The sequence below is a fragment of the Sceloporus undulatus genome, chromosome 5, assembly GCF_019175285.1.
Source record: "Sceloporus undulatus isolate JIND9_A2432 ecotype Alabama chromosome 5, SceUnd_v1.1, whole genome shotgun sequence".
Classification (NCBI taxonomy): Eukaryota; Metazoa; Chordata; class Lepidosauria; order Squamata; family Phrynosomatidae; genus Sceloporus; species Sceloporus undulatus.
In genome coordinates, this window is record NC_056526.1 from 125327641 (window position 1) to 125339472 (window position 11832).

Sequence of the window (11832 nt, forward strand, 5' to 3'; positions counted from 1 at the left end):
TTGCCTACTGTCTTGTTATGTGCCTTCAAAGTTGTTTCCAACTTATGGGAGCCCTATGGTGAACCTGTCATGGGATTGTCTTGTCAGTATTTGTTTAGAGAAGATTTGCCTTTGCCTTCCTCTGAAGCTGAGAGTATGTGACTTGTCCAAGGCTGCACAGGAGGCTTCCAGCCCTGAGTGAGGATTCAAACCCTGGTCTCCAGAGTCATAGTCCAACACTCAAAGCACTATACTATGTTGGCTGTCAACCACACATTTACCCTGACATAAAACCATTAAAACAACTCCAGTTTAAAGCTCATTGAAATATCTTTGCAAACATCCTAATATCATAATAACCACCTCATGCTTTCAATAGTTAAGCTTTATTGTGAAGCAAAAAACAAAAAAATCTGTTTATATAGTTAGATTCCCACCATAACTACAGTAAATCTGTTGTCATCAGTTACAACTTATAATGAAGTTTAACAAGTCCCAAACTGAGCTCCAAATCTTGCAAATACTTAAAAACCACAAGCATGTTTACTGAACATTAAAAACAAAACATGGATACATTTATTTGAAAATCATAGAGATTCTGAATATTAATAGCAAAACATATATAGCAGAATTATAAGTGATAGTCATAAAAATCTTTGTTATGAGGCAATTATTTAGACAATGGCAAACCACCTTGGAATATCCCTCGTTTAAGGTTGCATCTGCACTGCAGAAAAAATGCAGTTTGACACCACTTTAACTGTCATGGCTCCATCCTATGGGATCCGGGGGGTTGTAGTTTCTGGCAGCACCAGAGCACTGGAGAAGGCTAAATATCTCACAAAATTACAAATAGCATTGAGCCATAGCAGTTAAAAGTGTGTCAGACTGCATTAATTCTGCAGTGTAGATGCAGCCTAAGAAAATCCTATGAAATTAATGGGTTGCCATAAGTAGACATGCAGCTTGAAGGCACATAGATCCACATGGCATAGTAAAAAATGAAACTGTATCTAGCAGGAATTTATAAAGCAATTCTCTGCTTTAAAAGTCAGTAGAGTACAGCAGAAACTGGGAAGAGATGAGGATTTTCAATAGTCAAGAAGGTTACTCAGTAATCAGATTCACTATCCATGTGTTCAAATTCCCTATCCATCAGCACATGGAGAAGATGAAGAATAAAACAATTTGGTAATCTTCTGACTGTGCCACTTCAGAATGCAGGAAGAAGGAAAGCACACCTTTGAATAGTCCTACGTAACAAATAAGAATTAACAAATAGACGAGGAGATAAAGAAAAAGGTGCAGGCTAACAGTTTAGGGGAAATGTTGGCTGTTACAATTTTTAAAAGGTAGATATTAAATTAGCTCTTTATAGCAGCAAAATTAGGAAACACTTCTAGGAAGTATGGCTATAAAGTTCATATACAGCTCAAAATGTTATTGGATTCGTCACTATTCTGTTCGGTAGTTAATTGGAAAGGAAATCTAGATGATTTATGAAGTAATCATAGTTGGTAGGTCTACAATTGAAGAGTAGTATCCCATTTATAGATCACACCAGTCTGCACCCTATGTTCAGCCAAAATGTTCATTTCCTTTCATGAGCCAATTGTTTTAATTCTTCTTACTGCATAATGATACCAAGGAGTCTTCCCTGATACATCACTGGAGCAGATTTGCACTTTAAGTATGTTTTCCTGCTTAAAAGGAAATTAATAAGGTGACACATTATTATGTTGCTCTTTAGGGGGAGGGGGTGAACAGTCTGTTTGCAACACTACAGCCTCAGTGAGTGATCATTTGGGGAGAGACAAAATCCGTTTTAAAAGAGAAGGTTTGGAGTATTCAGGAGTTTGAGAAAGATTGGGGGAGATTTTATCCCATGAATTCCTATGCAAAGTCCACAGATGGACCACCCCTGGTCCATACATTTGTGGTCCAGTAGAGGCAAAAAAAAAAAAATCCTTTCCTCCCGAAGCAGAGTTTACAGAACCTAAGGATTCTGCTTGTTTTTAACACAGAGCAAAAGATGATTTCACTCTCATCAGACCATGTGAGCAAGCTTGTCACCAGCACCCATCAAATAGAGGCCTGAGAGAAAGGCTCACTCATCTTAAAATCCATGATATTCCACTCCAAGGGTTTTCAGCAAGTTTTATAGAAGTCTTATCTACCCATTCCCCTACTCCTCTGACTGACAATGTAAGGTTGGAATTGTATGGCATATTCTTCTGGTCAGTGAGGATTGAGCCAGCAGTTCTGTGTTGTGACTAGTATACAATGGGTGGAAGCACATTGTGACCTCTAGTATCTAGGGACCCTAATTGTCTGTCTTCTGTTTTGCTCTTGTTCCTTCCTCCTCCTTTTTCCCTCTTGTTGATAGTAATGCTTCCTTCAGTATGTCTGGGTACATTTTTCAGCTTTTTGCAAATCCTGTGACCATGGGTGTTTTCCCCCTTCAGGATACAAAAAAGTTATCTAAGCATTTGGACCTACCTTTCATGAAAGAGGGAGTTAATCCTTTCCTTCCTTATTTAGTTTTCATTCCTCAGAACAATATGCGTCATTCAGTCCAACTTTCCAGTCTGTACATAGGGCTAGGAAAGAATCTTGGGTGAAAACCTGCATCCCTGATGTCAGTGACTCCTAATAATATATTCTGAGCTACAACTAGACTGAATATAAGGCAGCTCCATTTGTTCTCATGTATCAGTTGATAATTTGTAATTTCCTCAGGGCAGAGATCTGTCTACTGATTCACATGTGACTGTGATTATGTCAGACCCATACAACTAGGGGCAGAAATCTGGATGTTTTGGATAGAAGGCACAGCTTCTAATCCATAAAAAGCTTTCCAGTATACTGGAAGAACATGTTCTGATTGTGCATGACTTCTCTAACTGCTTTTGCTTTAATTTTTTGTGGGTTTTTCAGGCTATGTGGCCATGTTCTAGAAGAGTTTATTACTGATGTTGCTTTTACTTTATTTTATAGTTATGTTGATGTCTTGAGAGCATTGTTTCCTATTGTGACCACTTAAGAATGTCTGGCTGTTTCATAGGTTGTGTGTCTATCTATAACACTACTATGCAATTTCTGTCATTTGTTTAATGCATTAATTTTATGTTTTATTTGTTTTTTATTTTAGTGGTGTGCCTGATTACTTACCATCTATTTTTCATGATGTTTTTGTGGTCTTACTGGAAAACAATCTTTACGTTACCAATGAATCCTTCCAAAGAAGTAAGTTACTATTGGTGTAAGAGGGGGGGAAAAGTTAATTGTACTTCCAGTTTATAAAGTCTGTGAGGAGTAAATAACATCTTGTATGAATTAGATATTTCTAGCTCTTGCTCCCATTTGCCTGGAGACCATCAATAAGCAACATGTAGTCTTTATGAATAGTGACAGACATTTTATTTATAGGTGAATAAAATAACAGCTGATAAGTATTCTTTCATACACATATTTTAAAATTATTTCACATAGTTAACATCTTTCCTCTTTCTGTTCTATTAATATATCAGTGATAAGTATACAACAGATATTAAATTCCTGTCATATAATTTGAGTTGAGCTACTGAGTGACCCCTATAGTTAAGTAATTTTTCAGAAAAGAAATTAAAAATACCACAACCCCCCTTCCAAATATAGGATGTTCACATTGTTAAGCATCTCTGAAGAAATAAATCAAATTTTAGTTGCTTATAAACATGCCACAGTTAGAACATGCTCAGCATTTGTTGTTGTGTTACATTCAACCATTGGAATGGAAAATAAAAACAACTTGATAATTCTAAATACAGTCGGCTCTCGTATTCACATTATCCACAGATTCAAGTTTCAACGGCTTGAAGATATTTAAAAATATATGGTATATAAGTTCTAAAGAGCAAATGTTGATTTTGCCATTTTATATGAGAGACACGTTATACTACTCCGTATTGTATTTAATAAGACTTGAGCATCCATGGGATGGGGGCGGGGGGGTCCTGGAACCAAACCCCAGCAGATACAGAGGGCCCAATTGACAGGAAAAAGTTAAAAGAACTATTGACATAATTCATTTACATATTTTCCTGTTGTTAAAACAATATCTTCCAGGCAACCCAAATTTACATACAGGGCAGAATCCAGCTAGTTTTCCCCTACTGCCATAAGATTTGGGTCAGCAGAGAAGGGAGAAGTATGATTTTCTTTCAGTCCTATTCCAATTGCACTCTCCCAAATATCTTCTGGACCTTGGGGCATGAAGGGGAGGGGAATTGCTGTAAATAAAGTATGCACATTCCATCAGTGGAGGAAAATTGGACCCTAATGTTATATATTTCATAATTTCAGGTATAAATTGGAAAAAGGCATTGTTGCTGCTTGATTTCAGTTTAAAAAAACTTTGAGAATCAATTTGAACATTTTTCATTTCCAGCTAATTTTAAGCATTTCAGTTTAGTAAGTTAAGGCATTAGAAAGCAGTGTCTAAAGCATTTCTAAATGTTAGGTTTAGATACTATATTGATACAGCAAATTTCTTCCATGATCACTTCCCAACAGTTTTTTTACTATTTGTAGCAAATAATACATTGCTACAAAATACTGTGGTTTATTCAAGCACTTCAGTTCTGCAAACTCAGCAGAAGATCATCTTCAGCTCAGTTGCAGGATGACATTTGAATTACTTACAGAGGCCAAAACATTTAAATACCAAACTAGCTTTAGGATCTAGGTATCATTTTGTTATTGTGGTGGATGGAAATGGGGTACTCAATATGCTGATAATTATCTATTTCAGTCAGCTTTCCATGCCCACTAATTTTTTATCCATGGATTCAAGCATCCATGGTTTGAAAATATTTTAAAAATGTATAAATTCCAAAAGCAAAACTTGATTTTGTCATTTTATATAAGGGAGGCCATTGTACTATGCCATTGTATTTAATGGGGCTTGAACATTTTGTTATCCATTGGAGTCTTGTAACCAAACCCCACCAGATACCAAGTGCCACTGTACTAAATATGAAACAGATTGGAAGTGAATGTTTTGTCGCTTCTTCACTGTTCTAAATACTATATTTTATATTAAGCTAATAATGGCCCAGAACAGACGGGCAGCCCTCGCACATGACGAGGGCGCCACAGCTGCAGCGCACCTGCCAGATGCGGCGCATGACGGTTACGTCGCAGCTGCACAGCTGCCAAACAGGACTGCGCAGCTGCGCTGTAACCGTGCCGTCTCTGGCACTTTGCGGCGCCACAAAAAGGAGCCGTATTTTGGGCTCCTTTTTTCCTGCACAGCAGCACCACACAATTTGTATGCTGCGGCGCTCCTGCGCAGGAAAGAGAGACGCCAAGGAGGCGCCTCTTTTTGGTGGTCTGTACCCCACCAATATTATTAATAATGGCCCAGATCCTGCATGTTCATCATAACTACAATGACAGAGCTTTGTCATAGTTATAGCTGACAATGTCCCACTCACAAACATACCTTTGCAGCCTAGTAGTGTCCCTAGCAAAATGTTTTTGAGGCTCTAGAGATCACTCAGTCATGGAGTGCCTTGAGAGCAAACAGCTGAAATATTACTCAGGGTCCTGCCATAACTCCTTGTCCCAAGGTATTCTGGGAATGGGAACACACTGCAATGTCATTTCCCAGTACTCCTATCTCCAGCACTTCAGAAACACTTCAGTCAGGCTGCTATCAGGCTGCAAAGGTGGATTTTTTAAGATCATGTTCAGTCATTCATGATTGTAAATGCAGCTGGGGTATTATGTCCATGTTACAATATCATAACTGCTCAGGATACTAGCCAATATTTTTTAATGACAGCATTCAACTAAGGTGATTTCATATAGCAGTATGGAGTAATAACTAGCTTTCTTGAAAGCATTTAAGGGTTGGAACTTGTCTGGTAAAAAATGTAACTTGTATGAAATTGCATGGTTGTATATACTGATGTGTGAAACATCTGTGATTTTTCTTTGTGGTCCCTGTGACTCTCACATATAGGTCATTCTGTGCCTGTGTATTGCTGATTGGAAGCTTCTAGAGCTAGCATTAGTATTCCAATGGAAGCCTGGCTTCCTTAGCTCACCTGAACAACCAGCCTCCTTTCTTATCTTCTCATTTCCTTTCTGTCTGATGCATCAGCAGCAGCTTACAAAGGAACTTCTAGCTTCTGCTGTAAAGTTGGCAACTTTTGTTCAGAGTTTTTGTCATGTCTCTGAATTGTTCATCATATCTTTAGTTCTCTTTATCATTCAAGTCTTCTTTGTTGCTCGTTGTCATTCTTCATCAGTTGTTGTCAGTCGTCATTGGTTTTCATCATTTATAAATTATGGCCTCTAGGCAGTACGTTTAAAACTATGTTGTCACTGGAGGCAAAATTCTGGTCACTTAATAGAATCACAGAATTTTAGAGTTGGAGGAGACCACAAGGGCCATCCAGTTGAACCCCCTGCTATGCAGGAAATCACAGTCAAAGTACCCTGAGAGATGGCCATTCAGCCTCTGTTTAAAGATCTCCAAGGAAGGAGACTCCACCACTCTCTGACACTGCCATTGCTTAATTTGCTTGGAGAGTCCCATGTGGTTGGGTGTATTCATTGCTAAAGGTATCTAAAGGCATGCATTTACTGTATATACTCATGTATAAGTCTAGAAATTTTAGTCAAAAAATTGACCCAAAAATCCTAGGTCGACTTATCCATGGGTCAAATGTAAATATTATACTTTAACTCTTATTAAAAAGGGAACGATCCCCTGGTATAAGGCAAGAGTGCAATCTGTCCTAGAAGCACTGACCTCCCTCTATTCTCTCTTCCATCCAGCCTTTAGCATGAGTTAAAACAGTTATGCCTGCCAAAATTTTGCAGGTTCTTTGGCATTGTTTTCCTTTGCTTCATCATTTAGATCCTTTGTTACATACCCCTACATTTTACCCTCAACTTATCCAAGGGTCATATCAAAATCCATAATTTTGCCTCCAAAACTTGACCTCGACTTATACATGAGGTCGACTTATAGTCGAGTATATACGGTAGAAATGGAGCAATCCATCTCAAGGCCTTTATGTTGGAGGATGTAATGGCAAATCAAGAAAAAGAAGAAGGTGGTAATGATAATATGCTGCTGATGATGATGATGCATTCAGGGCCTGCATTTGAGAAATCAACAGTTTAAAAATGTACTTGTCCATATAAATGATAGGGAAATATTAAAAGTGCAGGGTTGATTTCTGGTATAGCTAGTTAACTAGTATAGCTCGTTTAAACAAAACAAGAAATAAAAATACAACCCACCCAGCTGAGCAAAAACAAAGTTAGTAACTGGTTTCTTGAACTTATTATCTCCAAGAGAGAGGAATTCTCATATAAAGATAGCAGAAAGCTTGGGTGAGAAGCAAGACAGGACATTTTGGACTTCTCAGAAGCTTCTCTTTCCAGAGGTAAATATTCTAAGGTATCACTGGATAAGAACCAGGTCAACAAATATCTGTTTTTGGGGGGAGGTGGGTTAAGTCTATAAAAGCTATCAGACTAGGGCTTGTTAGCTCTCTCAGGCAACAAACCAGAAGAATCACTCTTCTGTACTGTTTGCTATACTTACCCAAATAATATAGGGTATAATACTATGATTGAAATGTATTATAGCGGTATTATACAGATGTATAATACTATGATTGAAATGCCAATTTACTTTCTGAAACAATTATCATAGCTATGCTGAATCAAAACAATCTACACTAAAATGCTATCAGATACTGAAAAATGCATGTAAATGCTCTGCATGAAATGTGCAGATTTCCTCAAATGCATCCTCATTGGCAATTCACCTCCCACAGACATCAAACTCCCTGGCAGATGCCCTGAGTTGTTGTTCATCATCATCTTACAAGTGGCACTTACACAACAAAATAATCTCTCTTATGCTTGGGATATCCACTAATAGTTTTGTTTGTAATGAGGAGCAATACCTATTGTCCATTATTCTGCAGCAGAGGCCACAGTTGAAACAAGCTCTAGAGATTGCATTTCTGTACACCATGCATTCCTGCCATTCTTTTTAATAGCCAAGATAAGATAAAAATCTAGCAAACAGAGTCAGAAGTATTTTTGGGCTCTTTGGTGATTGCACAAACCATGGTTTGTGACTTAACTATACAAGGCAGAATGTAGGTCACAGCAGATCTCAGTGCACCCATATCTCTTAAAATCATGCCATGTGAAAATTTGGTACCAGAAATTACAACCCTGTGCTACACAGCCTGGGTGATCCATCCATACTGCCAAAGTTCCTAGATGTAGGAGCATGTCATGCAACCATTAGTTGGATCTGCAGGCTCAATTGGAAACACTTGCTCACATACATTAGAGACCATAATGTCCAGCTGCATGAATGTCAACAATATCCTTCTAGTTTTACTTTCTTTAAGAGATAGAGGGTTGGCTTTCTCTTCACTAAGAATGTATGTTAGTACAGAGTCAGCTTACTCCCCACCTGATGGGTGTTTATGGTTTAAGCATGCTGATATCTACATATTTTTAAAATGATTCAAGGAAGTCTACCCACCTGGTAAGGCTCCTGTTGTTCAGCAGGATTTGCATTTGTTTCTTTCTGTAATTACATCAGTGCTTCAAGCATTTGCCTCCTGTGGTTAATTATTGTTTTCCATGGAGGTAGCATTTTAGTGGCCATTTCCTCTGGTAGGCGAGCATTGTGCTTTAAGATGTGAGTCAGATTTTTGCCCAGGCCTTACTTTTAAGCCCAGGGTAGTCATTACAGGACATATTCTTTTTTACAGTTTCCTAATACATCTTTGGAAAGATAGCTTCACAAGGTAGGTATTTATCATGCTTTCATGTTCTTGGTAGACAAGACAAAGTTTTCCAGGGCTTTCAACAGACTTTTCATTTGTTATAGTAGCCTAAAGAAGTCTAACCTGTTTCCCACCAACATTTAATGATATAGGTGACAGGGACAGTTTCTGTGATATATGAGGTGGCCAAGAGGCTCATGCCACCTTGAATGTGCAACCATTCCTCAAAAGCAACATGGACTCTGTCTGCTTTCTTATAAGAGGTGCTGTTGTTTGAGGTGTGTCAGAGTGGCAACGTGATTTCAAACTCTGTTGTTTATTTGACATTATTCCTTGGATGTCAAGACAAAGAAATAGATAATATTGGGGAGACCTTGCTATTTTCTGCTCTGCAGTAACATCTTTTCTTCCTCTGGTGATTGCTGCTTGTTAATCTCCCATATGTTGTATGAGTCACAGAGATCATGAAGAAGGGGTTGTTTACCTGTAAATTTGGTTCTTGAGTGGCCATCTGTGAACTTACTCAATTTTTCCTTCTCCCATCAAAGGTGTTTTATTCATGGGAATATCTTGGGTTTTCCCTCATGGGAGATTTGGAAATGAAAACATTTGGTGGGAGCCTGGTTGTATGAGGGACATAGGTGACAGAGCTCTTGCCAAAATACTAAAACACTGGAAGGTTTGAACAAGTTCTCCACAGACAGAAAATGACCTATTGTATATGTGTGAATTCAAGATGACCACTTGAAGAACTAGAGTTACATGTAAACAACCTGTTCTTTCTGGGTTTCTGTATAAAAACACAAACCTCAGTCAGAGGATTAGAACTATAGTTGGCCCTCCATTTCCATGGATTCAAGTATCCACGGCTTGAAAATATGTTTTGATATAAATTGCAAATAGAATCTCTTGTTTTTGCCATTTATATAAGGGATACCACTTTCCTATGCCATTGTATTTAAGGGAACCTAAGCATCCACAGATTTCAGTATCCACATGGGAGGGGGAGGGGTCTTGGAACCAAACCTCAGCGGATGCTGTGGGCTCACTGTATAAAGAGCATTTAGGTCTCCAGGATTTTCTTATGGCCAGATCAGAAAAGCCAAAATAAAGCTGCTTCAGGTCACTTTGGAGGTGTGTTGTTTGAATGACACACACATCTTAAGAGGCCAGAAGCTGTGCCAAAGCTGCGCTCCAATCCTTAGGATGTATGCATCATTTAAACAGCATACCTCCAAACTGACCTGAAGCAGCTTTATTTTGGCCTGTCTGTTCGGGCCCTTAGTAAATATTTAGGATTCAGGTGAGATCATAGGTCTCTCATAGGCCTAACTGCAACTGCTAGTCTCAGTCAGAGTAGATCTGTTTTGTTGATTGCGGAATAGTAAATGAATCTCTTTTACTCAGAACTACACACGGTATTTAGGACATAATTTGAATGTTAAGTTTGTTGAGCATGCTTCTAAATGATATCTCCATGTGAAAGGCCACTGAAAAGCTCTTTGGCAGTGCTCTATTTAGGTGTAATGCTTACCTCTGTGACAATTGCCAGCCTAAATGCATGTAATATTTCCACATAGGATTTCTGGAAATTGCTGGTATGGAGAGGACACATAAATTATGCAACTGTTAATAATTTAGAGGAAAAACACAACCTTGGAGAAATACCTGTTGATAGTTGCTGTATGGACTCTGAAATTTAAGAGAGACTACAAATGTGTACTTTCTTAGCACAATCTTTTAACCTGTTTTTTGCTCATACTTAAAAGTCTGCTCTGTTTATGTCAGATTATTGATTCATAGTGTATTTTGCAAAGTCATTGCTAGCAAGGAACCATTCTATCATCTGTTCTAGTATCACACTTTCCCTAGACTGTGAAACTATTGACTACCTTCTAATTGATTTAACACAATTATCTCATGGATTTTCATTGATTTAACCCAATTAAAACTAATACAAAACTAGAAAAAATCATGGAGTTGTGTGAGATCTCTTTCAGATTGGTCAGTCTTTAGCATACTTGGGTAAAGTACATCAAAACTTTGCCTTTTAGGTTAAAGTTAATCATTTCTTCTATTAAGTAACAAGCATATTATTTCATAGTTCCACTTGAGCTATGCTGATAAGCAGCTGTTAGAGAAAGAACCTAGAAGTGAAATCCATCAAGAACTACTGAGAAGAGCAGCCAAGGACCTCCCCATCTATACGCGAACAATGTCTGGAGGTAAACCCCTTGTGCAGAGTGATGGCCTGCTCTATCTTATCATCTGTTCGATAACAGCTAATAATACAGTTGTTGTAAACAGCCATATCAACTTGTAGTTGAGGGATGTAAAATTACAATAGTAATAGTTTGGGAATATGTTTTTCTTATTAGCATCCACTTCTTCTGTTTTCCTTCTGAACCCAGTGCACAGTCAGTAATGAGTGAGTTAAGTGTAATAAATTGAAAATCCCAGAATTTAGAAAAAAATATTTTTGGACTGCAGCTCCCAAAATCATCATTGGTCATGTTGGTTTGGGGGTTTTGGGACTCTGTAGTCTAAAAATAACTTTGCTAAGCTCCACTGAAGCCAGTCAAGTCTTAATCATCTCAATCCAACTGCAGTCAATATACATATAGAAGTAGGCTTCAATGTAAATAGCCCTACCTTGCTGGAAGTCATGACCATTTATTTGGTGATGCAGATCCAATTACCTAGCTTGATAAAAGTAGCTAGAGTTTGTATGAGCACAGTCATGCCAGATAATTGGTGATAACTTTGCACTGCTGCTGCAGCTACAGAAATAGACCTTGATTTAATACGTTTATTTAATGATTTAATGCCACCTGTCTGTTGAACAGAATTGACAGAATTATTTTTGATCTGCCAAAGTTATGTGAAGGCATAGTTATCTTGGGATTAGTGAATAAAATCTGTAAATATTTTCTCAATCCAACTCACTTTCTTGGGAAATCAGCAATTGTAAATGCAGTTACCTGGGAATAAGCAACTCAGTGGGTCTTAGCACTGAATAGACATGGATTAAATTGTC

At 38.0% G+C, this 11832-nt stretch overlaps 1 protein-coding gene across 3 annotated transcripts in view; it reads left to right on the forward strand.

Annotated features, from left to right (window-relative positions):
• ZDHHC2 (zinc finger DHHC-type palmitoyltransferase 2) overlaps positions 1–11832 on the forward strand; it is a 43378-nt gene that overhangs the window by 15559 nt on the left and 15987 nt on the right. For 2 of the 3 annotated variants that reach the window (XM_042470545.1, XM_042470544.1), the window contains exons 3-4: positions 3131–3225; positions 10900–11020. The exons of the other annotated variant lie outside the window; for it this stretch is intronic. In XM_042470545.1, the coding sequence (XP_042326479.1) occupies positions 3131–3225; positions 10900–11020 (216 nt within the window). The remainder of the gene's footprint in view (positions 1–3130; positions 3226–10899; positions 11021–11832) is intronic. 3 annotated transcript variants of the gene reach the window in all.